The 27,994-nt window shown below is 44.1% G+C and overlaps 2 protein-coding genes across 11 annotated transcripts; both read right to left on the bottom strand.

The window, feature by feature from the left end:
- Positions 1 to 4,311: 4,311 nt before the first annotated feature.
- Positions 4,312 to 6,365, bottom strand: LOC120816251 (transcription factor HES-1-B). The gene is made up of 4 exons (XM_040171754.2): positions 6,005 to 6,365; positions 5,801 to 5,896; positions 5,216 to 5,303; positions 4,312 to 5,008 (listed from the first exon to the last, which is right to left on the bottom strand). Exons 1-4 carry the CDS (start codon positions 6,095 to 6,097, stop codon positions 4,566 to 4,568), a joined length of 720 nt encoding a protein of 239 aa, XP_040027688.1. The 5' UTR covers positions 6,098 to 6,365; the 3' UTR covers positions 4,312 to 4,565.
- A 6,121-nt stretch (positions 6,366 to 12,486) lies between these two features.
- LOC120816220 (polyamine-transporting ATPase 13A3) lies at positions 12,487 to 27,192 on the bottom strand. 10 transcript variants are annotated; one of them, XM_078099112.1, is made up of 34 exons: positions 27,031 to 27,192; positions 25,754 to 25,823; positions 25,053 to 25,226; positions 24,654 to 24,821; positions 24,448 to 24,518; positions 24,245 to 24,328; positions 24,035 to 24,104; positions 23,797 to 23,931; positions 23,641 to 23,713; positions 23,354 to 23,485; positions 22,646 to 22,813; positions 22,402 to 22,559; positions 22,121 to 22,309; positions 21,303 to 21,364; positions 20,692 to 20,842; positions 20,339 to 20,437; positions 20,210 to 20,227; positions 19,840 to 19,990; positions 19,570 to 19,690; positions 19,105 to 19,229; positions 18,787 to 18,950; positions 18,408 to 18,536; positions 18,187 to 18,266; positions 18,008 to 18,050; positions 17,776 to 17,885; positions 17,454 to 17,550; positions 16,968 to 17,040; positions 16,827 to 16,855; positions 16,678 to 16,739; positions 16,166 to 16,347; positions 15,916 to 16,004; positions 15,605 to 15,685; positions 15,304 to 15,399; positions 12,487 to 14,861 (listed from the first exon to the last, which is right to left on the bottom strand). In XM_078099112.1, exons 1-34 carry the CDS (start codon positions 27,045 to 27,047, stop codon positions 14,679 to 14,681), a joined length of 3,654 nt encoding a protein of 1,217 aa, XP_077955238.1. In that variant the 5' UTR covers positions 27,048 to 27,192; the 3' UTR covers positions 12,487 to 14,678. The 10 variants fall into 10 exon arrangements, 9 of the variants coding, with proteins under 9 accessions (XP_077955238.1, XP_077955234.1, XP_077955233.1 ...); XR_013467116.1 differs by having other exon boundaries at positions 15,605 to 15,717; positions 16,678 to 16,855; positions 27,031 to 27,191; XM_078099108.1 differs by having other exon boundaries at positions 16,678 to 16,855; positions 24,035 to 24,101.
- Positions 27,193 to 27,994: the final 802 nt, after the last annotated feature.

The following is a 27,994-nucleotide window of genomic DNA, read 5'->3' as shown; positions in this document are numbered from 1 at the left end:
TGGGTTAATATGGTTGTTTTCACAACCAGAACACCTGTCAGCATCCATCACTGCGAATCACTATCATTGCCCCGGCAAATTCATAGCAGCAGGGTCTGAGTGGCGTCCTGAGGCGCGTCCTGACCCCCGCGGTTACATCCCGTCTCTGCGACGGACACCACGCCGCACACTGCACCTCTTTAGATGGGAGCGGGATGGAGACATTATCTGGTGGGACGCACAATGTCCAAATAAACACAAAGCACTGTGGGAGGGGTGTGGGGTTCCCACAGAGTTTAGAGCGGCCTGTGAGGAGGGAGGCGGCGAGGGGCTGCGCAGCGTCCTCAGGACAAAGAGGGGAGGTCACCTCTAACTCAATGCCTGGGGCAGGAATTCAAGAGGAGAGTTTTTGATCTGATATTGTAGACTTATTTCAGATCTGGCATGTCATCAATATTACCATCAATAATATTATGTAACATTAAAAGCAGGCTGCCTGTGTGAACATAGATCTCTTCTTTGATTGTGGCGCTGATCGCTTTGGAGCTCCTCCTAAATGAGCTCAGTTATCCGTGAAATGATATCCATCACCAGTTGCCGTTACGGGGGCAGGTGCCTATTAGATCCTCTCTCTCGGCCTACGGGATTGTGATACACATCCGCCATGACACGATGACCTAAACATCTCAGGGACACAAACGGACCATTTTACACACTCAAAATGGGAGCCTTGCTTACAAACAAGGGTCAATGTTTATCCCCCAGTGGCCCCCAGGCCCCGGGGTAAAGGCTAAACTGGTGTTGCTGACCAAATTAAGAACAGCTGACCTGATGTGGGTGTTAAGTGGACTCAGAGCTGCTACCAGAATGGTAATCTTTTGCATGATACGCTGGCTTTTGTCTCGTCCGTCCTTATTGGAGAACAACAAGAGGCTATAAGCTCCTTATCATCACATTACAATCATGGACGATGAATCGGGAACTATGGCCCCGGGGACCCTACTCTTACACGCCTATACTCGTTTTGTTTCCAGCTCCCCAGATAGAGATGTTTTATTATGCATGTATGCAGCCTTTATTGGAGGGTCCCTGAAAAATCTAGCAGTTTGTTGATGCAAAACAATTGAAAAAATACCTCCCGCACTCCTAGTACCTCGCAGCAGAAGTGAAGTGCTCTTGACAAATTATGGTTCAGCAAAAGCCCTCTTAAGCATACTTAATTTAACATATCGTGAATAGGGTGCCATCAGGTGCAAAGCTTGTCGTGTCGTAGTTCCAAGTTTAAAGAGAAACGCGTTGATGTGTTTACATTTTAAAATCAAGTGTCAAAAGCAAAAGCATCTTCAAAAGCAATTCATTTTTGCTGTATTACAAAGGTAAGTGGTCGGGTGGGGCCATTTTTAACTTAATAGACAACAGCCAAAGACTTTCCTATTATAGGGCAGTGTAAAGTAAATTGTTAAAAGCATGGATGAATGATTTATAATACATTTCTAAAACCATTAGTTAAAACGCATAACCACTTTATAAAGTAACTAACCCTTACCCTAAGAAAATAGCACTTTCAGCCAACTATATAAATACTTTGTAGCCCGTCTACCAACAGATAAATTAATATTATTACATAACATAACAATAACGGTCATGATCGAAAGTGACTTTAATGCAGACATTAGACCAAAAACTGGCACGCTACAGAAATAGGTCCTGCTGATTATTGGAGTCTACAAACGACGCTCCTTACTTAGTTTTCATCAATCGTTTTCAAGAATTTAGTTCTTCGTGTTTAGTAAGTGGATGAGGACTGATATATCTGACACGACAATCCATCCAATCGATTTTGAAAAAATCGATTGGATGGATTGTCGTATGTATGCGCGTATGTATCCGCGTATGTATGCTCTATCTATATCTTTTTCCACGATTTCTATGCACTCTTGCTTTGCCCACCTGTACAACACCTCTGAAAAGAAACGCCTTCTAAACTACCACTACTCTTTTAATGCAGCACCCTTCAGCACAGAAACTCTTTAACTTGAAATAGAAATACATTCGGAACCTTGAATAACATCCATATATCTTTACTTATATGCACAAGCACAAACGCACGATTGCAAACACCACACTAAGTTAAATCTGGCCGACTTGGAAGCTTCTTTTTAACCCTACATTCGCGTAACGGCTTGAGTTTCTCAGCCGAAAAAAAGATAAGGCTGAAATTGCATAATGGGATGTCTCCCTTCAAAGGAACACCTGCAGTGAGAATGTATCATCCTCATGAGGCTTCCACTTCTTCACGGTGACACGACACAACACAACGTCTCCTTTGAAGACGCGATGACTTGTGTTGCAGAACCAGGGATACTTGGTTTTTAATAGTCACACCACTGTGTGTGACCAAAGTGATAAATTACCCCCTCATTGTGTCACAGCGATACTAAATTCCGGCTAAATTCCGACAACATACTCGTGGAAGCTCCACTTCCACGAGTATGTTGTTGAGATTTTCAAAAACAACCAGCTAAATCAAAAGGGGATGAATTGGAGTGAAGGGACAAAGCGCATCGTTCATTCACTATTTATATCGACTGCATAATCTATTCATTAGCATTGATGTGAACGCACGGCTGAATACTTGGACCCTCCGTCAAACACCATAACAACCCCGATTCACAGCGCAGCGAAGCCTGCTTCACTTAACTATTCTCTGAGTTACGACGTTTGGGAAAAAGTACTGCATCAAACGGGGATTTTGATCAGGGAGGGGCAGGCGGGTGGAGGCCGGGGTGGGTGAGAAACAATTACACAAAAGATGGAAGGAGGGGTCCGACAACATGCAAACAGCAAATATGTCCAACGCTCGGGGTTCACATCTATTACATCTCCAGGTTCTCACACATGGGTGTGGATGAGAGGGAACTGTTCTTATCTGGACCGCCTGTGCTGAGGAGTTCTCAAAAAGCCTCCGAGAGCAGGACCTTTGAGATCGGGCAACAATAAGCCTTCTTTAGCACGGTGAAAGTGACAGCATGGTCCCCCCCTCCCCCCCTCCAGCCATTAAACCTCTTCCTGGATAAACAAGGGGAAGGCCCTTTATGAAGATGGAGAGGCTCACAAAGAGCCACAGAGGGGCCCGTCTTTGTTTTTGTGTCCGGGGTCCTCTCAAAGGACACTCTGATGGTAGGGGGAGCTCTTATTTGTGTCTTTTAGTCCTCCTTACTGCCAGTCTTCTCTCGGCCGTGCCAAAACAAAGATGTAAACTTAATTGACTGTATCATTTGCACAAAGTGAGGAGTTTTAACAACTGTTAAGGGCGCCCGATTGAGGGTTTGATTTAGGTTCACACGGCTCCCTTGTTTTGAAATGCAGAATTCAAAACGGTTTCTGGGATTTACTCATTACGTCACATTACATGTAATTTAGCTGACACTTTTATCCAAAGCGATTTAAAATAAGTCCCCTTTGCATATTTGAATAATATGAGTGCAGTCATTTGTGCACCCGTTTTCTCATTTCTTTAAGTAACAAAAACATATTTATTTCCGTAACAACTGTAACAACCCTTCCATTCCCTGAATTTTAAATCAGAACCAGCCCGACGGTCATGGATTGTGTGCGCCTGCCCCTGGAGGTGGCACCTTTTGATGCTGTCAAAGGGAGGCCATGTCCTCCGCTGACGGCCCGCCAGGTCCGTGGAAAGGTTTCAGGATTTAGGGCAACATGCTGTTGGAGCTGCGTTGTCTTTGCAGTGTGAATGAGGGGCACCTGTGACTTCAACTGTCCACCAAATGGACATTGGATTGGACCGTCTCCGCGGGCCTGCCGCTGATGAACTAGTGTCCACGACGCAAACGCCTACATCATCAAATCAGATGTTTCTGTCGGCTTAATCGACTGAATTGTTCCGTAAATATCACTCAGTACCGCCCTGACGGTGGATTCAGGCGATGCAGTAAAGACTCCTCTAAAAGTAACAACACGCTTAATCCTTGAGTAATGGCAGGGATCTATTTAGCCTTGTTTTAGCTTTCTTTGTCCTTACAACACAACCTAATCTATTTCCCATCTGCAGGAGGCCGGATCGACCTGCATGTAACAGACCATGCACACTTCTGGTTTCCTTACCTCATCAGAAAGGTGTTTCCTTTCAGACAGAAAGCAGGTTTCTCTGTCACTGCGGAGGCGTCGGTCAGGTGTGGATCAGGCGAAGGGGCAATAATTGAATAGCTGCTGTACATGTTTAACAAACCGGCCTCACCTGCTTCTAAATGAGTGGACATCAGCAAGACAACCTGGAGAGAGGGGAGGTGACAAAGACGCCATAGCAGCAAGTATTTTATCATAGAAATATCTTTATTAATCTAAAAAAAATACAGTGCTTTTCGGGGATTTTGTATCAAAAACAAAGAAAGTCACAGCAATCAAGATGCCAGGAATATTTCCTGATGTCCGTTTAAAAAAACACAAATGTGTGTGTGTAAACATCCCTCTCAAGTAGGTTTCAAAATCATTTATAAAATGTACAATAATATGCTTTATTGCGTGATAGTCCTTTTTCCTCCAAAAAACCCAGTTGAGCTGAATTCCTACCAGGGTCTCCACACAGGGTCCAGGGTGACCCGGGGTGCAACAGGTGACACGGCATGACTGTTTTGAGGCAGGAGCGCTGTGCCGGGAACAAGAAAAGCAAACTGTCCATCCCTTGTCGGCACCACCTGGAAGCCACCGTACAGCTTTATCGCTTCTGGGGAAGCGTGCATTGACGAGACGCTTTTGGAAGGCGTCAGTGGAGCCGAGGCGGCTGTGATCTGTGCACCGGTCTGTGCCGGTCCCGGGGCAACTGGGTGAGGCGTGCAGAGGTTCACAGCGTTGATTTGGGTGATGCAGGACGCCAGGTGGCCAAGGAGACGAGTCCTCACCTCCGTATTCATCCCGTCACACGTGGAAAGGAAGCGGGTGACCTCTCCGACACACTCGCTGAACCCGGCTCCGTATTTACCCAGGACGGACGGGTCTGTGTTCACCGCAGCTGGAGATGAAATATGTAAATACAGACAAATTAACACACAAATACAATAAATTATGTGCTGCTATGTTCAGATCCTGCAGCGGAGCTCAAACATGTCTTATGGTATAAGCACAAGCCGGGAGACCAAGGGAACATATTTACCATTCAAAGCGAGAAATCAAAGAAAAATGTAACAATCAACTGTACTTTACAAGAGTAGTTACCCACCAGTCATCCTGTGTCGCTGCAAGTTCCTGAGGTGCTTCACAGTCATCTCAAGGATATCGGCCTTCTCCAGTTTGGAATGTCTGGAGCTCTAGACGGACACGCGGGACGGTTAAATGCTGAATGTGGTTCCTAATTTCCATCCACCTTAAAAACCTTCCTCTTGTGTAAGCTTTCTGTTACCATCTCTTATTTCAACGGTCAGTTTTAACACATGTCTTAAATCAGCTGTAAGATACACTAAAAACAATTCTCCATCATGCAATTTGTTTCCCATCTCTTGGTTACCTGCTTCCTTATCCAATAAAATAGGCCTTTTCTGAATTGACCTCACATGTCTGGACATGGTCGGCTTTGTTTGTTGTTATTTTGCACGTACTGGAAAACAGTAGTTTTGTCTCTAATTGTTATAACAGCAAAGGTCATAATTTCAACCAGAGCATTTTGAAATTGAGTGAAAAAAAATGTTTTGTTTTGTTGAAGGAGAGGTTCCTGACAAAGTCAAAAAGCCTTGATGCAATAAAATTGTGTGTATGTATGTGGATCTTTTATGCATTGATAACCATGGAACCATGTAGGGATCCTTACATCCTTCTTGAGTGCGTCCAGGATGAGAGTCTTCAGCTGGCCCAGACTCTCGTTGATGCGCGCACGTCTCCGCTTTTCCATGATCGGTTTGGAAGACTTGAGGGGGGAAAAAAGAAAAAGAATAACCTTAAAATGACCGTTTCAACATTTAAACAGTTGTGAAACAGATGTGCGTTAGTAAAACAAAGTGCTCTGACGGCCTACCTTCCTGTGCTCTGTCAGGGCGCGAGGCTTCCCGGCCGCCGGTGTGGCCGCAGCGGCGGTGAGAGACGTTCTCTCCAAAGTACCGGCTGGCATCTTCACAAGCAAAGACTCGTCCGAGCTAATGGTTTAGATAGAAACAGTATCGCAAAAAAAAAGAAAAAAAGGAAAAAACCCAAGTCCGTCCGGTGCAGCTCGTCCCGCTTTCACCCCGCGGAGCAGTTTGCCGGTGACGTGCGTCCCAAGTGGCTCGTGTCGCCTCGCAGCTCTGGCACGCGGTCCGCCTCTGCGGCCCCACCTGGGGGTCTATTTATAGGGCGCGCGGCTCGCGTGCGGGCTCGCGCGAGGACGCAATCCCATTGGCTACCTGTCAGGCTGCTGAGGGACCGAGTGGGTTTAAGCGACTTTATGAGGAAAAGTGCCGCCGTGTCCGGGAGTGTTTTCTCTTAAAGTAACACCGCCAGGATTTATGTGGGTTTATTTAAAACGTCCAAGACGCCCCAGCTGCAACAAACATGCTTGTTGAAAACGACAGAATAAGAATAAAAAGTTGCTCAGCAGCTGCAACAACAAATTAATTAATTCGAGCTTTAGTTGGTTAGGTGGTTTAATCTGTTCTAAGGATGCATTTGCTAATGTATTTGTATAGTTTTTGACTAAATCAATTTAAATCATTTTAGTTTTTATATTTTATATTTTTTCAGATTGCATTTGATGTTTTGGCCTTCAGTCTAATTCAAGGTAAAGGTCATTTTACCTTTGGGCTATTTTACCGTGTGATGGACAAGATCATTGTTGATTTTTTTTTTTAAAGGTGCCAACCAAACGTCCCAAAAGTATAACTTTGATTCCCATGGAGGTTAATTAACAATTAGATTGTGGGGTTTAACAGCCTGCAAGTTCAGTTACCCCAAAACATTGCATCTTCTTCAACAAGACATTTAAGCTGAGAACGAATTCACTTCCAAATGTAGAGGTTCTTGATCCGTCTGTGTGCCTCTTTTAACACGCTCACTCAGACACACACTTTTTCGGGGGTGATTGAGTGCTTCAGACTTTGAGGTGAAGACGTCATCCTGTGACACACTCCAGGCCCGATGTCCAGTGAAGTAGAAAATCTCTGACACACTCAACTGTCCGCTCGCTGCGGTGAACTCTGACACCTGCGCTGTGTTATCAGGTCGAGGAAACTCCAAAGCGTCTGAAATCTCATAACAGTTAGGAATATATTACTTACAAATCTTTTTTTTGGGATTGTGAGAGATTCTAAACCAGAATTGTATTTTTCTTTTAAAGTTAATAAATGACTGAATTCCTCAAAGTAACACTCTATTATCTTAAATTTGTTATTTTAGCAAAGAAAACATCAACAATAATGGTCACTTATCTTTGGATTTCTAACAAATAAAGAAGAAACCGTGGCTGCACACTGACCTGGCTTTAATTTCATCTCTGAGGATTTAGGTGCTTCAAGGAGAGGATGATGAACCTGGAGGAACAGATGTCTGCCAATAACAATATCATTGAACATTGAACATGCTCCGTTGTCACGTTCAATTCCAACACACTAATTGCTTTATTGTAGATTGTATTCTTTAAAAAGCAATGTACTATATATCATTGCATTAGCATTTCATTTTACTTTATTTTGTTACTTGCGCACTGCTGTCTTGTTGTCTATTGTTACATTGTCTACTGTCACGCACCAACCGCCAAGACAAATTCCTTGTATGTTTGACATATTTTGGCAATAAATGTTTCCTGATTCCTGATCAGAATAAAACATTGGCAAGTTGGAAGATACAAGGAAAATACTGCTGTAACTTTTATCTATAAAATCAGGGCAAACAGAGGGCAGCCACGTTCTAAGTGTTATTGAAAAAAATCTTTCAAAAAGTATTTGTGTTAGTAGTGAATTTAGTAAAGAAAAGGAATAAATGAGCATAAAGAATCTGTGTTTAACGTGCAGAAATAAGCACGATATAGTAATAATATACGCTAGTATATTTTGTTCATGTAATCCTTTCCGTAAAGTACAATAAAGATTTACCTCGTTGTTTTGTGTTTTGTAGATTAAATGATGGGGGAGAAAGAGCAAATAAAGTATTACAATCTGAGTTAAAATGACACCACAGTTAAATCTACAAATAGATAATATAAACAGCACTGGTTTGAATTAGATACATAGACAATATACCTTAGGCCCTACTTCTGAACTGCATCACAAACAACCACTGTAGATTTTATCTTTGTATCACAATCAACAAAATGTTCTTTACGTTTGAATTAAAGCAGCAGACGACAGGGCTTCTGGAGAAGAGGCCACGCAGCCATAAATCACATGCTATCAGTCCTGGTTTCAGTGCGCCTGCTGCTCTGCCACAAACAACCCTTTATTGTGCTGATGGTGATGTGGACATGAAGTTTATGGCACCGTCCTGATGCGTATCAGTGTGGGAACCCCGGGGTGGGAGCCTCCAGGGAGCCGGGGAAAGGATGACGACAGCCGTCAAGGTCCAGCGTGTGACGACCACCAGCTCCGGGAAACAGGAGCATGTGTCATTTTTAGTTGTGGTCAACAAAAAAAAAGAAAAGTGTGTATATATTTGATAAACCTCTTTGCGGTCTCTTTGCAGTTTGCGCCCCCCCCCCTCCCGTCAAGGTTCACCTGTTCTGGAAGCTGCGGGCAGTGAAACGACCATCCTCGCCGTCCACTACTGCGAAGGTTTGCCCTTTCAACTGCTGGTATAATAAACATCTCGGGCCAGGAGGGGAGGCCACAGACAGAGAGGATCACTTAGACATCCCGTCCAGCGCTGCGCTCGCTCTCCGTCCCTTCTTCTCCCTTTGAATCCCCCTTAAAGAGGGGGGGGGGGATCCCATAGCAACTCCCAGGCTCTGCCTGCCTTTTGTCCCCCTCCCCAACAGCAGTTTCTGCTCCAGAAGCCTTAGACAAGGCCTCCATTAATTGCGGGCCTGTGTGGAATACACGAGGGACAATGGGCCCAACAGAGTGTCCGGCCCCCAGACAAGGCTGGAAACAAGTGGTACAGGAATCCGGCAGAATAGACTCGTCCTGGCTGATGTCACTGAATACATTTACCTACCTCAGAGCGCATTCACTCCAAGCTTTGTTTTATTTGGACAAAAAAAAAAAGAAGAAAAAGGGGGAGGCAGCGGTATCAATGGAGAAGAGAAGCTGAAGGGGGGGTGGGGGGGCTCAAGGATGGGAAATAACTGGTTGTCACGGCGACGCGCTGAATCAGAAATATGGTCGTATTTAGCGGAGGCAGAGATGTAAAAAGGGGTGGAGGGCATTAGATTAAACCCCGCGTGAGATAAGAGAAGGCTGAAAACAGAGGTTTAGTTTTTTTAACGTATTCAGCCCTGTTTATACGGCAATAAAGAGCGGATAAAGGAGCGGGAGATTAGGAGACTCATCCAGGCTCGTGTTTGTCAACAACGACCTGAGTAGTTTCAACTCAGCTTATTCCAAGTCAGTACACCAGCAGAGAGGATGCTTAGCTATGGCAAGGGAAGCTGCGGAGGAAAAGGGGGACCATAGCAACTGGTATTTCAGCATAACAACCTGCCATCTGTCACCTAACGCGGTGGGTTCTTTCTTTAAAAGATGCCAGCATTTAGATCTTAAACTTGGAGGCAAAGGCAATGAGACTGAAGTCTTATTGAACTCTGGGTCTCCCCCTTTGAAAGGGGAACCCAGTCATCGCCTTATCCCTCATCAAATTGAAAAACGCTTTCTGAGATTCTAAGAGAGGCCTCACATTTAATTTTTAAAACCCAGACATGAAAGTGTTCCCAAACCACATTCAGCATTGGAGAAGTCTTTAAAGGACTAGTTAGCATGTAGATTATATGCATTTCAGTGCATTGTTAAAGTATCTAAGTGTATTTACATGTTAATATGTTCAGGGATACTATCGCCTTGAAAAGGTGTTGGGGGGAGGTTGGTTAACTGTGTATTTTTTTTCTGTGTGGACCATGGGAATGTGATTTTCTTTGTGCTGTCGAGGTTCAAAGGCATTCCCCTAAAGCCATGGATATTACGAGCATTGATCGCTTCCATCAAAACGACCTGGTGATGCTGGATATACAGTGTCAGCAAGTCCATGAATATGCCTTTAAAGTCGCTTACTTTCTGACGGATAAAAGACCGTAGAATCGGTTGTTTCATACCAGCGCCGAGCCTTCAACAAGAGCCCCGCTGACGCGCTGCCATGTGGCGCTTATCCAAGCTTAGTCCATATCCACGAGTGTGTTTGAATTGGGATTTATGAATGTGAAGATGGCCCATTCTTGCCACTCAAGATGACTCACAAGACCAGCATTTTGGCCACTTAGGCTGTGAAAGCCGCCTCGGGGATGCCCTTTCAGCACTCGAGGACCTCTGGCTGAGTCCCCTTCACGCGGGAGATCAGCCTCACTTGGGAAAAAAGTCCCTGCTCTTTACATGGGACGTCCTGAGGGATGGGCGCGTTTCTTGTCCCAGGGCCTCCCTTCTTCACCTGCCGGCTTAGTGCTCATCATTTATGCACATAATCCCTGGTTAGTGCATGTGATCCACCGGCCCTCCCCCGCCCCCCGCCTCCCCACCGAGTCTCCCCCGCTCACATGCTTGCTGGGTGGCGCCCGGGTGGCCATGGCAACTCTCATCTTCTCATGACAGTTAGTCTTCAGTCATGTCCCTAAGTCCCTCTTCAGTCTCATTCTGTCCGCCGCTCTGTGTCCCCTAAAGCCGTCCTCTGTTGTGTGTGCGGCTCCGTCTTTGGCTCTCTGTGTCTCTTTTCTCCCGGTGTGGCCGTTTCCCGTGCTTCTCCTCCCCGGCCGAGAAACAGTCTATAACTCAACAACAGTGTGACACTTTCAGGGCCCACAAAAGTGCATTCATGCAGTTCTAGTTTAAATTTAAACCCCAGATTGAAGACCTGACCTCCTTTTCTATTGCGAGTCTGATCTGTAAAGTGAGATGGTGAGATACGCTTGTGCACTTCTTTTCACCGCGGTCACTCGAGGCCTCTGAGTGCGGATCACCTTACGTCGACGCAATCCTGCAGCCTCAACCATTAGTTTGTTTAAAGTGCTGAATATCGCACGGGCCCTCCGGGGAGAGCGGCCGAGGCAAACCCGCCAACGTTGCGTGGCCCCCGCGCTAACAAGTGTCACAGTGATCCGGGCTGGTCCTCCCCCTGTGTGAACGCCATGTGAGAGGCGGCTCCATCCATGCCCCTGCCACCTCCACACAAGGCCCTCCATTGACTTCTAACCTGTTGAGGGACCACGGGGGACAAAGAGCTGCGGGGTGGGGCCCGTCCCTCCGACAAGCCTGTGAACAAACGTTAACACGGCTGCATCTGTCCACCCCCTGAATCACTGAATTTATTGACCAACCACAGAGCCCATTGAGGCCTGGGAGGACTGATAAAGGAAGGGGTCCGGGGACGCCGTGAAGGTCCGGAGAAGGAGCCCATGCTCACGGGACAGGAGGGAGGAGAAGGTCTTTGTGACCGTCTGGTAGGTCACGGACCTTTTGCCAAACGTGTTGCCTTTGTGTCTTCTGCAAAATGAGGCCAACCGTAAGTAAGCATCAGGTTGTCCTTGTGTCCCGACCACAGATCAAGACGGGGTCCTTATGAGTGTCCAGCTGCTTCCAGAGCGGCTGAGCGTTGGTTTGTTGTCCCAGACGCGCTGAAAAAGCACCTGAAATGCATCAAAGCGCGTCACAGTGACCATTACCCCACAATACGATCACTCGGCGCAGACTGCTGTCAGTTTAGAAACAAAGACTAAGTCCACAACTGAGACAAAACAACGTGTGGGTGAAAGAGAAAGGAGATGAAGTCCAAAATGTCTGAAATAGCAAACGTCTGAGCGCAAGCTTGAGAAAATCTTTTAGAGGGAGTAGCTGGCTGTGAGGAAGAAAGGCTGTGTGTTTTAGCTTCTTTATGTCCGCTCCACCACTCTCCATCTGCTGCTCAAACGACACAAAGGGAATACAGCAGAGAGTACACAAAAACCCATATTGCTTTGTGGAGAGGCAACACTATCCAACAAACTACATCGCAAACACGGAAGCAAAGCGAGACATCCCGGCTCTGAGCACAGCAGTGTTTACTGAAAAGATGATCCGTGCGAGTCAGGGAGACACACATGAATTCATGATGCCTCCTCATCCTCATCATGAATATTCCCAAAAAGGGCTCTTCCCTGATCTGTGGGAGATTCTTTTCTTTTTGGGACAAGCGAGAACCCCCTTCCCCTTTTCACCGTCCCCCTTAAATCCACCCATTCACTGCCTGTAGGCCCTGATCTCCACATGAAATGATACCCCTCTTTCTCCTCCACTCTCGCGCCTTTAAGGCGCCCATATGCCCGGCAGCGAGGAGGCTGGGAAAGCCCATAATTGATCAGTAAGTCTTGGCTGAAAAAGTGTGACCAGGGTCAGCCCCCCACGAAGCACGCAAGAGTGGCTTAATATACAGATTTATTGAGAAATGTAACGGGAGTTCTGCAGAGCAAACACGTTGCCACGTTGCCAATTTGTTGCCAGACATTGAAACATGTTGTTGAGATAAGAAGTAAGTACAAACACTGGATTGCAGTTTTCAAAAATAAATGTTTCTTATGGTAATAAAGAGAAGATAAAAGTGACTAATTCCCATATTTCTTCACATTTGTTACAATTGAAATGGTACTAAACAAATCTGTAAATAGTCACATTAAAATATGTACAAATCAAAGGTTAGAAAATTGTCACAGCAGCAATTGTCTCATTGAGTCATTATGATTCAGTCTATCGCTTTGATTAATTAAAACCGTATCAGTAATGTACAGGACCTTAGTGATGTTAGACGCTGTAATTATTTGTCATAGCAAATAAAAAGTCATATTTTCAGGAAATAAGTGTAAAAATGTCATAATGCAATCAACAGACACCCAAATGGTTTTGATTATCCTGTTAGCACTTGTTGCACTCACACACTCACACACACACACACACACACACACACACACACACACACACACTGTCAGCAGCAATACAAATTAAAAAGGGACATTAGTTTTTGCTTCCCTCTTCCACAGGAAGAATTTTGTCTTAGAACCTTCGTTCTGATCACAACACATGTTAAGTTTTATGATTGCTTCTTGCATGTTTGCCATCGCGTCGACAAGATCGGCCCTAAAGTCCCTAAAGCGGCTTCTGTGGTAGTTTCTATTGCAGTAGTACATAGAAGGGCTAAAGTCAAAAAGTTTACATCTATTCAGAACCACTTTTCCTTAAACCTCAATGAAAAACGCTACACAGCCATGGAACATTGTGAAAAATAATTCATGAGGATTTAGGAAAAGAAGACCCGCTTTGACTAAATGACATCATGGTGATGACTGACTTGGGTCTGCTATGGCAAAACTGCTAGTGGGTGTACAAAAAAGTGTGGCAAAAAAATTACGCTATGAAATCTATCATTATTTAGAATGCTGGCTTTTACAGTACAAACTGACAATTACTACATCAATTAATCGGTTCAATAGTTCCTTTTCCTACTTGATTAATTTTGTCTTTTTAGGTGTTCAATAAATTATATTAAGCACAGTTTTCTTCCTTTTTATTCTTCTAGTTATTTAGAATAATAATTTTTTGTTTGTTTTTTGGGTGGGAAGAATCCTTATTTTTAATATACTCTTACTTATATAAAATCTTTTTTTTTACCAAATTAGCTGTAATTTTCTCGAATTATTACTGTACTCAATAAATGCCTAAAGTTATCTTACAAGGTTAAAATATTTGGGGGAAAAAAAGAGAAAAAAATGAGAATTTCTTTACTGTTCCTTTAATCTCCTATTAATTGGTTTTCTTACTTATTTAGTATATGTCCAAACTAAATAATTCCAAAATCAAGCAAAAGGATTGAAGCCGTCTATTCAAATTCATCAACATGAATCCCATCAGTTTGTGACCGTATGGAAATAACTGTCGATGCTTGTTAGATGCTGCGTTACTTTCAATGTTATCTGCTGAAAGGAATTGTGTGGTGGCCTTATCTTCTTCATTTGGTAAATGCAGTGTTTTCTACTAACTATATTTTAAAAAGGAAGCATTGAAGCACTTTCCAATTCCAACAGCTCTTATCACGGCTGCCACTGACTGACACGTCTTTTGACTCAGAAAGATTCCAAACATTTTACCACGATGACACACAAGAAGAAAACAATAGACTTTGCTGCGGACACGGCTGGTAACAAATCACGGGCTTATTTAACACTCTTATTCCATTCTCAATGTTAAATGTTATTTCTGACTTTTGCATCCCACTGTTAAGAAAGTACATTCAGTTTAGTGAGGCTCCCGTCATCATGAAGCAATTAGCGATACATCCCCAAATGTTGAGCTGAGAAGATTGACGACGCCGTCTTATCACAGAAAAGAGCCCGACGCGTTGGACTATTCCTTGAACAGAAGCCTCCGGTGTGCAGAGGCTTTCTCTACTCTGATGAGGTTAATCACAACAAAAGAGAACTTCCTGCGCGAGCAGCTCACTGTGTCGGCCATTTGTTTGCGTTTGGAGGCCCCACCTTCAGGGAGCCTCCTGGATCGGTCGCCCGGCATCCAGCCGAAGTTTTGGGTTTAGTCTGTGCGGCCGTTTGCTGGTCGGAGGGGTCAGAGCGCGGCAGACGTGTGGGACTGCAGATCTCTGGCGTAGGTGACAGCGGAGGGTCTAGGAGGCCAGTCGGCGGCGTCCCTCAGGCCCAGGGCCAGCTGGGTGTAGCTGACCCTTGGGGGCTTGTTCCTCCGACAGAACAACCAGAGGAGGAAGGAAGAGGCCCAGCGATCGTTGGCCTCCTGGGAACACGTAAAGATTGAGAAACTAGGCTCAAGACTCGACGTTACCTCTGCACCTCAGACAGGTACAGTGTATTGATTATATACACACATGATTTAAAGAAAAAATGTATATATTGCAATTGGTTGAAAATGTATTAAAGATATACCACTGCTTATCGCATTATTATCAAGGGCGTATTTTCATCCCTTTTTGTTACATTGCAGTAACAAGTTTCTGTATTAGTGATTCCAGGAAAGCCAAAATAAATTATTATCACAAAAATCAGAAGAAATGGTAATATACTGAAAAATGATAATACCATGTAATACTCTTTTCTATTAGATTTTCTTTTTAATTTTTCACAGCATGTAGCAAGAAATCAGATGAAAAAATGAAGCAACCGTCTTGGAGAGTTAAAAGTTTATACCAAAACAAAAGCAAAGTCAAAAGCTTCCCCACCTGAGGCGCGCCAGCCGAGGGGGGCTGCGTGGGGCGATTCCCCCCCTGATTGCATCTGAAAATTAGCCTCCCCAGGATGATGTCAAGGATCAGAATCTACAGGAGATCGCAGGGGCAACTTCAGAAAACGCTGGTGGTGAAGGATCGGGTTACAGCCAGAGAAGCGCAAGGAGGAATAAATTGCAAACACCGCTAATTGATTTCAGTCATTAGGCAGGAAATAATGAAAACAGAAATCAAAGCATGCAAAGTCACAGCATTCTAATTCACTTTGAGCTCGCACGGCGTCTCTAAAGCGTACCTCCAGCACGAAAGACGCGGCCGCATTCACTATGACAATGATGACCAGTGTAACGCGCCAGTCATGGGGAACACACACGATCTGAGTGGAAGCAGAGCAGCGGGAACAGAGCACTGAATGCAAAACCCCACACACACACACACACACACATCATCAACTTCATGCGCCTTACCAGCAGCCTTTGCTACACTCTTCTTTAAAAATGTCACGTTTGCGCTGTTTCTACAGGCGGGTGGTTTTCCATGTCTTTAAGAGGATGCAGCGCAACGTAAACCATAAACAAAAATGCAGAAAAAAACACTAAAGTTTACCTCCAGGAAGCTGTCGATGGCAGGAACAGGATACAGCATGATGAGCAGGACAAAGGTGTACAGGCTGATGCAGGACAGCATGAACGGCCCTGGGGGGGGAAGGACTTGGAATTAACTACTATTTGTGAAACTGAGATTAAAATTACAGTTTGCATTATAAGAAATACTGAAATACTCGAAATGTGGCCGGCAAATTGAACCATAATCTCTTTCCATACGTATTGCTGCATCAAGATCAAACAGTTCTTACAGTTCTTGTAGCTCGGCTGTCTGAAGGGCTTTCCTTTGGAGAAAACGATGGCTACAGCCAAATACTGGAAGGAGGAGACGTAGAAGAGGGTGGTGTTCTCGTAGTTTTTGATGTTTTTGTGGTCATGGGGGCTTGTTACATTTGGGCTGTGAGAAAGACTGGATCTGGAAACATTACAGGCACTAAAGGAGGAGAGCAGCAGATGGTTAATGCAAACATTCAGACATAAGGAAAAGAGTCAAAAGATGTTTTGCTAACTTCTTTTGCTCTTTTTTTTCAATTGTATTGTATTGTACTGACATAATAATAATAATAATGTGGAGAATGGCTGACAATCATCATTATTTTGTTTAGATGTTTTTCTTTATTGGGGATGTGGGCAACAGTTTATTAAGTGTGCAGGGAGAGTAATATGTAACCTTTTAGTTTAAAGTCTAAGACAAAACACTTTACACACATTTGCCAACCAGTTGTTTGCTTATTCGTCGTTTGGCTGAAGGTGGGTTACTCACTCTGACTGAGGCGTCCATGTCTCATACCAGCTCTGCTGCCGCACCAAGAGGAAGGCCAGGACCTGGAAGACCAGGCAGGTGACGATCTGGGTCAGAACCGAGCAGAGCAGCCGACCGGAGATCAGACTGGACGGCGGCCGTTGCCTCACCAGCTCCTTCCATGCCGGGTTCAGACTCACTGAAGTCAGAAGATACTGCACGTTAATACTGGGAGTCAATAGCGTCCGTTACTTTATGTCCAACGCTGATGAATACAAACAGGGATTAAAAACATTCTGTATGCTGCTCACTTGTGAAGGCAATGATGAGAATGATGGCGATGTCAATGAAGAGGAACTGGAAGTCCCCCAAGTTGCTGAGAATCTACAACATCAAAAGTTAAACAGTCACAGCAAGGGATCCACAGCGATTCAATCTGTCCGACTCACGGACGTCAGCCTCTTTCAGAATGTAATTTACGTCACATTTTCCTTTCCATTATTCTGCCCAGGACTGCCTTCTGTGTGCCGTGTGTCTGTAACTCAATGTCTTTAACCAGGCAAGCTAACAAATGCAGGACTTTCAATAGTAAAACATCACCTCACCAAATACATGAAACCCAGAATTGTGATGCCGGAAACATCAAAAATATATAATAATGTATGTATAATGTATATATGATGTATATACATACATTCTCAAAGAGGAAAAAAAAAATGCTGCAACAAAATGTGTATTTCTTTCTTTTCTTAAAACGTTTTCCCGTATAGTTGAAGGTAAATCAAGGCAACGTTTACCGAGTAGAGCAAAGTGACGCTGAGGTACTGGATGATGCTGTAGAGAGCCATGAACTTGAACACGCAGAATGAGGTTATGAGGGCGGCTCGGCCCTCCCTTATAAAGAAAATTAATTTAGAGAATGGAAAAAGGTTAAAAAGAGTAATAAGTAAGTAAGAGTAATAAGTGTTAACTTTGTTCAATAAATCCCACTGTCAATCCAATAAATGGTGAGTGTGTAACTGTACCTACATCATCACACTAGATGTTCATGACCCGTAGTATCAGTGTACAGCAGAACACTGTAATCTGTATGATCTCCTCTCAGAAGTGAGTTTCTACCTGATCAGGTGGGGGACACAGGAGATGTTTGAGGTGGTGGAGGTGAACGGTGAAGCCACAGAGGCCTCCAGCTCGGACAGAGAGATCCCGCTATGAGCTCTCTTCAAAGCCTGAGACAGAGAGAAATCACTTTTCACCACAGTTTTAGTAATAAGACACATTTATGCTGGTTCACAAAGCTGTCGTCTATTAACTCACATGCAAATAACCCAAAAAAATGATCAATACTTACTCCACAGTCATTGGCACCGTCACCACACATCCCAACAGTGTAGCTGGAATAAGAATGGTGGGTGAAAGTTCTACATTGGCCAGAAGCGATGACTCTTCCTAATCACACGATCCTCAACAGATGAACATCAAGCCCCCAAACAGATTTGAACTCAAGTCGCAGACAAACGAGAGACTCACTCAATGCTCTGCAAGACTTCCACCAGCTCCGTCTTCTGGTCCGGAGCCATGCGGGCGAACACCGTGGCCCTGAGCACGAGCTGCAGCGCCCCCGTGTGGACAGGCAAAGAATTACCGTAAAGTAGATGATATTAATGTTGTTAAACAGAAAGAAAAAACTGCCCCCAGTGTAGACCACAAAATCTAAACGTGTGTGTGTGTCGCTGGAGATGAACCTGTACCTTTTGGACGAGTTGGGGGAAGTGCTCAGTGATAACAGCGAAGGCTTTGCCAGTCACAGCAAAGTGATAGTTCTGATCCTGCGGAGTAACTCTCTCCGATACGGCGTCCTCCAGGTTGATCTCCACCGTCTGAAGATGAAATGATGAGGAAAAACCACTGGAAAGACCAGAAAACTACCAAACTATGATGTATTACTGCGTATTATCCTGCACGACATGTGACGGATTCAACTGGACCCCTTTTTTCCGTGCTCTTATCTGAATGATACACGCAGCAGGCTATGGATTAGAGTGTAAATCCACGTAACACACTATGCAATGATGAGAGGCACAAAGCACCAATCACCATGACTTGATCGAAAAGTGGCTTTCGTCTCACCTGATGGTCCTGGTGGGTCTGAGCTGGGTTCTCAGTGTAGTGCCATGTGATGCTAGCTGGGTGAAAATCCTTCGGAGGCGCAGCATCTGCAATGATGACCTTCTCGTCTGCACGGACCATCCCGCAATCCCGAGCCACAGATATCGCTGTCAACATGTTGTCACCTAAGAGAGGGTGAGAGAAAGAGAAAGGGGGGAGAAAAGACAACGTACTGATGTTGAAATTAGGAACGATGCTATTTGCACATCGGCGGACGATCCGATGATGATATAATATTAAAACAAGTAATTGGTGAATAAAGTGGGTAAAATGATTTACCTGTGACCATCAAAGTGCGGATGTTTGCTTGCCGTAGTTCAAGTAGAACCCCTGCGGTCTCCTCTTTTATTTTGTTCTGCATGATGATCAAACCAATGAACTCCATGTTGGTTTCTATCAGGTCCCTAAAAGCAACAAATATCATAAACAATAAATCATAGACACTATTTGTTCACTAAAAAGGTAATGAAATTGATTTTTCAATCACTTTATCCGAAAACAATTATTTGTATATTTTGCCTCTGTCTAGCCTCCTTGTACTAAAGTTAAAGCTTTTGCATCGTATTATGATATGATGATGATATATGAAGCTACAGTTTGTTGCAAGTAAAACATTGTGAGTCAAGCTTGATTCAGAGACAGCTGACACACCAACCGAATGTCCTGACCACTGACTTTTCAACAGTAATTCGGGGTCTCTACCAGTAGCTACGTGCACAGTGTTATCTGTTGACGGAGGCCTACCTGCCGAGACTCTGGACTTTGTGCCATGAGAGTTTAGACTCCAGCTGTCGGTGAGCCAGAGCAATAACCCTGAAGCCCTGTCTGGTGTAGGTCTCCAGAGTCTCTGTGAAGCTGTGTGGCACTGAGAACAGTGACGGAGGCCATGTCATCCTGGCCTTTATTAGACAAGTGCAGCATGCGAAGGATATATATGTATATATATATATTTTTCTATTTGTGGGGAGGAAATATCCAGCCAAACGTTTATAGAGGGGGGGGGAAGTGTCAAACCTGTGTGTTGTTTGCACAGATTGGCCACAACCTCCGGGGCTCCCTTCAGGTAAGCCTGCATGTGTTTGTCACCCAGCCTTCTGACCACCACACTCATCCTCTGCAGGGTGGAGGAGAAGGGGAACTGACGCACGATGCCGATCTCACAGGACTGAGGAGAAAAAGACATGTTCAGTGTAAAAGGAAGTGTTGGATGAGAGCACAGTTCTTATGGTAAGCTAACCAGCTGCTGGCAGTAGCTTCATATTTCACAGGAACCAGAGAGTAGCATCAATCGATTCATCTAACTCAGTGAATACGGTACTTTCAAAGAGGTCAACCTGTCTGCTGCAAGAATTCTATGGTTTTCATGAAAAAAGGGGAGACTTACTGGTAATTCAGAGAGCTCCTGGGGAAAAACACAGAGTTAATGTCAGAATTTAAAGTCAGATGACTTCATATTATCTTTACAGCTATAGAAAAATAGGTCACAAAATGACGAGATGAAGAATGACTGCACCGTGCTGTGAGTGAGAGGATTGTGCTTTGGAGGTCGCACCACTGTGGGCATTATGGGGTTGTGGAGTGCAGTCTCTTCCTCAGTGGGCTCCTCTAGGATCTAAAAAAAGAAAAAATCATATGCTATCAGAAGATGTTGATGGCAGACTTAGTAACTAACCCTTTCCCGCTGAAAGGACGAGGCATTCTCTGCTTTTCATGTTGAAGTGTCCACGGAAGCAGACACTAACCACTTGAGCCAAGGAGAGCTTCCTCTGCCAAGGCGGCGAGCGTGGTTCTGCATTATTCATCCAGGATGCTTGCGGTGGCAGTGACTAAGCGCGTTGTGTGTAAACACTGAAATTCTTTGCTCACCCAGCCGGTGGCGCTGAACATCTTGAGGTCTAAAGGGTCTCCGGAGAGCTCGCCCTCGATCTTGGTCAGTGAGTGGCAGGTGGCCATGCATGCCACAAATACAGTGTTAACCAGACTTTCTTTAGCTGGATCCGCCTCGGGGGGAAGAAATCTGTAAGGGGAGAGCAGGAGAGAAGGATAATAGCTGATTTGCTATCAGCGTCAAGTGGCTGATGCTGAATCCAAGTAGAATAACAAGAATAACCATTTTTGGCAAATCTAGCGCATCAAATACGGGACAAATCATCAAGTTCACACAAAAATCACATTGAAGCCTTAAAGCATTTCTAATATTAAAATATTAAAACTACCCTAAATGAGTAAAACAGAGATGTTTAGGAGATGGTTACGATGGTTCAGACATTATTCAAAACTCTGTCTCACAGTATATAACGCTGTGGTGTGCAAACGACTTGAATACAAATAATGTGTCAGAATACTGAAGACAAAACACATCCAGCTGAATTTTCCATCATGAATAAATCTCTCTGGACGTTTGATTCCCGTTTTGTGGTTACTCATACAGATGTTTTTACAAAAAGACATCTCAAAGGTGTCTCTTGTAGGTTTACCTGCCACCTTCAGCTGTCTGAACACCCCACAGGTCCAACCCGTCTTCTGTCAGAGTACCAGTCTGAAAGGAAACAGACATTTAGTAGAGTAGCAAATCAATCATTATATCTCTACATTCTTAGAGTTACAGAAATCTATTACTAAACGTAATGAAGTAATGTGTTTATTTCACATGTCAAAAGGAATTAAAATACTGTGAGCCTCTTAAAAGAAAAGAAGCACACTCAAAAACCAAACTTTGATTTAAGGCTGCAACTCATTTTCAGTACATGAGTAAATTAAGTTGTTTATTGTTAACAAAGCAGAAAAATGTCAAAGCAATGCTGCCAACTTGCTTGTTTAAAAGTTAATTCATTTAAAAAGTGAATAAGAAATAATTGGTTGCCAGAATGAATCATGTATCAGCTCTTCTTGGTTTGTTCTTTTTGCACCAGCAGAACCACAAGTATCTCCCTGCTGAATCAATGATATAACGAAAGGAATGTTTCAAGCTATTAGAAGCTTTCTTTTTAGATATATTAGTCACATTTTAGATTAACAAGCTTTCCAAGTATTTGAATACCACACCATTACCATCATTTAATAAGCATTATGCATGGTGTTGAGGTCAAATGCAAATCACTGCCTCAGGACATCACGACTTAATTTATGTCTTTGCGCGTTTGTAAAACAATGAAGTCATTCTTCCTTCTACTTCAACTGGAGGAGATCTGGGATGCCTCAAAACTAATTTTCACGCATAAGTCAGTAATTTATTGAGTTTAAGTCAAGCAGTCGTAGAAATAACAGTACAGTTACATTTGCTGGATCAGACTACCTTGTCGAAGCAAACCAGGTTCAGTTGACCGCACATATTGATTCTCTGAGGACTGATGCAAAAGATGCCGACGCGCCTAAGCCGACGCTGCGCGTACACGATGCCGGCCGTCATGGCCGCCGGCAAAGCGGGCGGCACGGTGATGGTGATGATGTCCAAAGATTCGATGATGATGGTTTTGGCTGGAACCTGAAACGAAAGAAAGATTTCTACAGAGGGACGAATCCCGAAGCCTCTTTGAGAGACAGCACCACGAATGAAACATCTACATGTGAGGTCACCTTGTTCATGACACTCAGGATGACGGTGTAGATGAAGCCGATGCCCGCCACCCCCACCAGACACAACAAGAACAGGTAGGCATCGCGGTACAGCTTGAAGTCGGTGGGTTTGGGGTGAAGGATGGAGCGCACCAGCTGGCCTTTCTCTGTACTGAAGCCTGCGGCGGCGAGTGAGAGAAGCTTAATTATTCGAAGCTGCTTTCACGATGAAGGCCGCGAGCGGTAATTCCCACAGGTGTCCCACCTGTTCTGACCACAACCGCCTCCACCAGCTCTCCAGCGTAGAAGCGCGTCTGGATGACGTGGGTTCCACAGAACAGGATGTGTCTCTTATGCTCCTCCATGTTGAAGCTCCTGGCCGCCTCCTCGCCTGAAGTGGGCAGACTTGTCTTGGTGACCGGCACGCTCTCTCCTGAAGATGAACGGAGGTTTAAAAAATCAAACAAAAACAACGTTAAAACGTTACAAAAGCTGCGGCGTTGCGCACAATTAAAATAATGAACCAACCCAAATAATGAAAGTTGCCACAAAATATGACTCAATTATTTTTTGGTCTACTTTCATGGATTCGTAGTTTGGGCGTAATTATGATTACTAGTGCTCTTTGCAGTGGAACTACTAAAACACATCAGCTGAGTAGCATGAATAGTGCAAGATGAGCAGCTTTCAATGAGAAACATTAATCACTTTTGTTAAGACAATAAAAAAAGAAGTTGGGTCTACATAATAAAACAAACAAAGTTAAGACGGTGAAGACGAAAAAGTAGTTTGACAAAAGAAATCTTAACTCAAAGTCCATTTGCTAGCTTTTCCCAGGTCGTTCAACAGCAAAACTCCATGAGAACTGAGTGAGCTCCGTCTGCTGATGAAGATCTTGAGATGCAGCGAAAGGCTCAGAGAAAAGCTAACAAGTACACATTGGGTTAAGATCAGAAGTATAAGGATATACGACCTGTCAACATGCTCTCATTTACAATGCAGGTCCCATGTGTGAGCACGGCGTCGCAGGGCATGATCATCCCATTTGCTGGAATAATGATGACGTCACCGGGCACAAGGTCTGTTGACATGGCCTCTTCGATATCTAGGAACAACGTTAAGACAGAGGTGGTGGAAATGAGACACACTCGTGAATCACGGCGATCCGCTAGGGATCCATAATGTGATTAATGTGTAAACACAGTACTACATCAAAATATTAAAACATGCACGTGAGTTACTCCTGATAGAAGAACGTGCCTTTACTTTCTCTGCAAACCGAAACACGGACCACGCTGTGCGCTGCCACCATGTCGTGCAGCATCACGTATTGCTGGAACGAGAGAGACACAGTATCGTGGGAAAACACCCGCAGACACACAATGAGCTGAACGCGATAGTTCTCCTGTGACTCACCTTTTTAATGGTGTAGAGTGAGGTAGCTATTGAGATCACGGACATAAACACTATGGCGGTGGCGTAGTAGTAGTAGTCCTCGGCACTCCAAAGAATGACACTGAAGAGCTGGAAGATGTAGAAGGGATTCAAGACCTGATGGATGAAGGGATGAAGAAACGTGTCAAAGACGAGCGTTGATGGCGTTTGTATGCTGGAAGAAATGTCAGGTGTGAATTTTAAGGAGCTCTGAACTCACTTCCTTTATGAGGAGCTTGAATAGAGACGGCACTCGAACAGCAATCTCATTCTCCCCGAAAAACAACCTTCTAATTTAAAAAAAAGTAATTTTAATAAATTTTTAATCACATGCCTGTAGGGCAGTTTCTAATTGGATGCTTGTTTTCTGGTTGACAGCAAGCAATTGAATTAGTATATGAACAATGTGTAGGATATGATCCCATTGTACCTGTAGTCCTGCAGGGTTTTAGGAAGTCCCGAGCTGTGGTCAGAGTGGATGCTCACACAGCTCATCTTCACATCCTCCAAGCCTCTAGAAACGTCACACACATTAGCCAGCAGCACAAAACAAAACTGATTATGCATGCTGGACCAACTAGGACCAACTATTTCCAAATAAAAAAGCATTTTTGTTCTGTTTTGGACTCTTACTTGTAAAATTCAAAGTTTTGCATCACATCGTTCCAGTAGTATTTGGTGCTGTGGTGAGTGAAGTAGTGGATCTAAGAGGGTGAGAGAGATGTGTGCAGATATCGACTGTCAAACCACTTAAGGTTTCAAAACCAGCCAACTGGGTCGGGACACTGAATATATATCTGATCTGGATGATACATCAGAATGATTCTGCATGGAGGCACCTGAACGGGTTGTCTTAATTTCCCATGATGCTCCTCGCGCGTAGTGCTGACACCGAGGTCTCCGTTCGCCACTTGGGTCGTGGACTGCAGATCCAAGCTGTCAAAGGGTCTCTCGCCCGGGCCGGACATCACATGCACTTTGGCTCGAAACCACTGCTTGAACTCATCCTGTTTGCAGAGCATGTCATTTTTCTTTGGGCGTTAAACCGTGCAGAATTTAGAATTTGGCGGTTAATTTGTTGTGTGTGTGTCATAGAATGTAACAGGTAACAATCTACAAATCCTGAATTTACTTTAATATTTCCCCTGTTTTTTGGGTTTTTTTTTTAAAACAACTTACAGAGAAAAACGATTGTGTGAAAAAAAAATGATATAAAATAAATTCGGGCGACTTCCTACCGTGGTCCTGAGCAGCAGTGTGTGTGCGTCCCTCAGCGAGGTGTGTGTGCAGGTGCCCTTCACACCCCACTCGGGCAGCCAGTAGAGCAGAAGCAGCAGGAGACCCCCAGAGCACACAGACCCGACCCCCACCAGGATCCTCTTCCACAGACACGGCCGGTAGCCCCACACCTCCTGCACAGCCCCAAACGCAGGTGACTCGCTGAGGAGCGGGACCAATATGCTGATATGAAGCTCTTGAACTGGGGCAATTTATTGATCATTTGATAATAATAATGATACGATAAGCATTTCCGTCAACTGGTTGGGATCGATAAAGTGGGTTATAAAAGCACAGACTGCGCACATGTTTAAGAGGTAGAGGTGAGACTGACTCATGTTCATTGGATTGAAGGAAACTGTTCCAGTGCAAAAGTACGGCTTATTAATGTATTGTTGGTTTCCATCAGCTATGTTAGGCTTTAAAGACATTACTCGTGAGGAGAAATTATCTTTTATTGTATTTAAAGCAACATTAATTTGTCTTCAAAAGGGCAAAAGGCTTAAAATATCTAAATGTATGATTGTATTTCCCTCCAAAAATGTCATTATGATTGTAATAAGCACGCCGACTGAAAATCCCACACCGAATGATATAACAAAAGTAGACATTTGAGGATTCAAGAGAAAAGGGCAATGTTCCCAGGGAAAGTGTTATTTACCATCTCATCCTCCAGACCCTGGTTCATAATCTTCATCTCTCTCGTCTTCATCGCGTCAGATGTACAACGACTGCCAAGAAAAATAGAGTGTGAATGGAAAATCCCTTTTGTTTACTAAAAAACACGTTTTGTGACTTTGGAATGAAAACTTCTGCTCCACCATGAAAATGTAAACGTTCTGAGCTTCCAAAAGTTGGAATGTTTTTTTCTTTTCTTTGAGCCAACCCTTCATGCTGCACACTTTCACTATATGTCTGAACTTGCCCTTCATACCTGTATGGCCGTGTATTCCCTTGTTCCACCAATGATTCACTTACTAGGTGTAAAACACAATTATCCATATCTTATTGATGAATAACGAGCCAACAACCTGACATGAGCATACACTCCATTCTAAAGCCTCAATGTGGTTGTCTTTTATTGTTGGAGAATGAATTACAGCCACATTTTGGCTCGAGTGCATTAAGAACCAACCTGTCAACGTGTTGTTGTGAGTTGAACAAGGACGCAGTGCAGGTAGGCTGCATTTTAGGACACAACTTTAGGACACATCTGAGTGTTATTGACAAAAGGGCACAAACTGATATGAGAGTGCTGAACTTTTTTCCACTTCTCATAATGATCATCACCCTCTATATTCAGGCTGGTTGCATCATGCGGTTATGATGCATCACTGCAGCGCGGCTTGGAAGACTGCAAGAGGTAAAGACAGTAAAACAAAAACAAAAAAATCCTGTTTGAAGTCCTTTTGCTGTCGGCGGGCCAACCAGGACTTTGGATAAGATTTATTTCTCAGCCGGACAAAGAGCCCAAACATCGAGCCAAAGCCACCCGGGCTGGATCCTAAGCAACTACGTCGCAGTGGAGCTCTGGACTTCAGACTCGCTTTGGCTTGGTCCCCAATTCAACTTGCCATAACCTTTTTTTTTTTTAGGTTTACATAAGAAGTTCCAGATGTGCAAAGTTATCTACATAGACTCTAAACTCCCGCGCGGCCACATGACCTCGGGGTGAAAGTACTTCTGCCCTCCACTGGTTTGTGTTTGTCGAGCTTAAATGCAAACAAACAGAAACACCCCCGCAAAAAAAGGTCAAACATCTCCACGCAGGATCAGCGTTAGATAATGAATGAGGAGCCATTTTCCATTCGCAGTTTGAATCGCTTGTCACATGTTCATAAAACTAGTCGCTGTTCGGCTGCGATCAAAACTTGAAAAGTCCTCCTGGGACGCGGGGATGTAAACACCGCGTCACTGAGCGCCTTTTAACGAACTTACCGGCGACTCTTCTCCATCAGTGCACGAAACGCTGCTGGTCCGCGCGCGCGCTCGCTCGCTCGCTCCCGCGCTCGCTCCCGCTCGTGGATCTGACGTGTGAAGAAGGCGCGAGCCGGAACGACGCGGGGCCGAGATCGGACCGTCCTAAACCGGTCCACTCAAGAAGGGAGCGGGGGGGGGGTGAAAAAAAACAAAACAGGATGTGAGGTCACTAAAGGACACTGAAGCGCTGCACGTCCCCGGGCCTTGTTTTCACTGCCTCTTTGCGTGCATTAAATGCAACGTTAAGCGATACGATGGTTGGGAGATGTGGCTTCGTTAATGCGTGACGTCATTTCAGATGAGCGCAGGTGAAGGAAAGATGTCAGTAAATCCTGGGGAAACATGCTGGTTCTTCATCACAAACTTTACACCAGAACTCAAGAGACACAGCTGGTGTTTTAAAAATGTATTTGACGTCACATTTACACATTACAGCTTTTTCTATACGACAAAAACAGGAAAGGATATTACATTTCAGAGACATTTCAGTTAAAGTTAAAATGGTTTAAAGTACAATATACAACCGCTTAACTTTTACCACCTTGCACATTCACCTCCTTCAGCTCCGCTGTCACAAGGACCGATACAGGAGATCATTCCTGGCCAGTGCAATAACACTTTACAATAAATCATCCCTTGCTAAATAATGACAATAATAACCCTGTACTGCTGTGATGTTGCTGCTCTTCCTCTTCTCCTTTTACAAATTATTATTATTGTCTCTTTTGGAGGGTTATTATTTTGTTTCAGTTTTAGTTTTTATTTAATTTAATTTAAGAATTTAATATTTCTATCTTATTATATTGTATATAATGTGTATCTTTTTATTCTATTTTCTTCCCTCTACATGCTGCTGTGATACCAAAATTTCCCTCTTCAGAGATCAATAAAGTATCTATCTATTCCTTATCTAGTCTATCAT

This window comes from Gasterosteus aculeatus, chromosome 3 (genome assembly GCF_964276395.1).
Source record: "Gasterosteus aculeatus chromosome 3, fGasAcu3.hap1.1, whole genome shotgun sequence".
NCBI lineage: Eukaryota > Metazoa > Chordata > Actinopteri > Perciformes > Gasterosteidae > Gasterosteus > Gasterosteus aculeatus.
Note: the sequence above shows the minus strand (reverse complement) of the source record. Positions and strands in the feature narration are given on the sequence as shown.

What these genes read in the sequence shown, in the direction of transcription:
- LOC120816251 (XM_040171754.2), bottom strand. Translation starts at nt 6,097, where the DNA reads ATGCCAGCCGGTACTTTGGAGAGAACGTCTCTCACCGCCGCTGCGGCC. An exon ending in CCCTGACAGAGCACAGGAAG is followed by an intron (nt 5,897 to 6,004) that starts GTAGGCCGTCAG and finishes TCCCCCCTCAAG; the next exon opens with TCTTCCAAACCGATCATGGA. An exon ending in GCAGCGACACAGGATGACTG is followed by an intron (nt 5,009 to 5,215) that starts GTGGGTAACTAC and finishes TTTCATCTCCAG; the next exon opens with CTGCGGTGAACACAGACCCG.
- LOC120816220 (XM_078099107.1), bottom strand. An exon ending in ACGGTGCCAATGACTGTGGA is followed by an intron (nt 17,886 to 18,007) that starts GTAAGTATTGAT and finishes TCTCTGTCTCAG; the next exon opens with GCTTTGAAGAGAGCTCATAG. An exon ending in CCTCGGCTGGCGCGCCTCAG is followed by an intron (nt 14,862 to 15,303) that starts GTGGGGAAGCTT and finishes ACGTGTTCCCAG; the next exon opens with GAGGCCAACGATCGCTGGGC.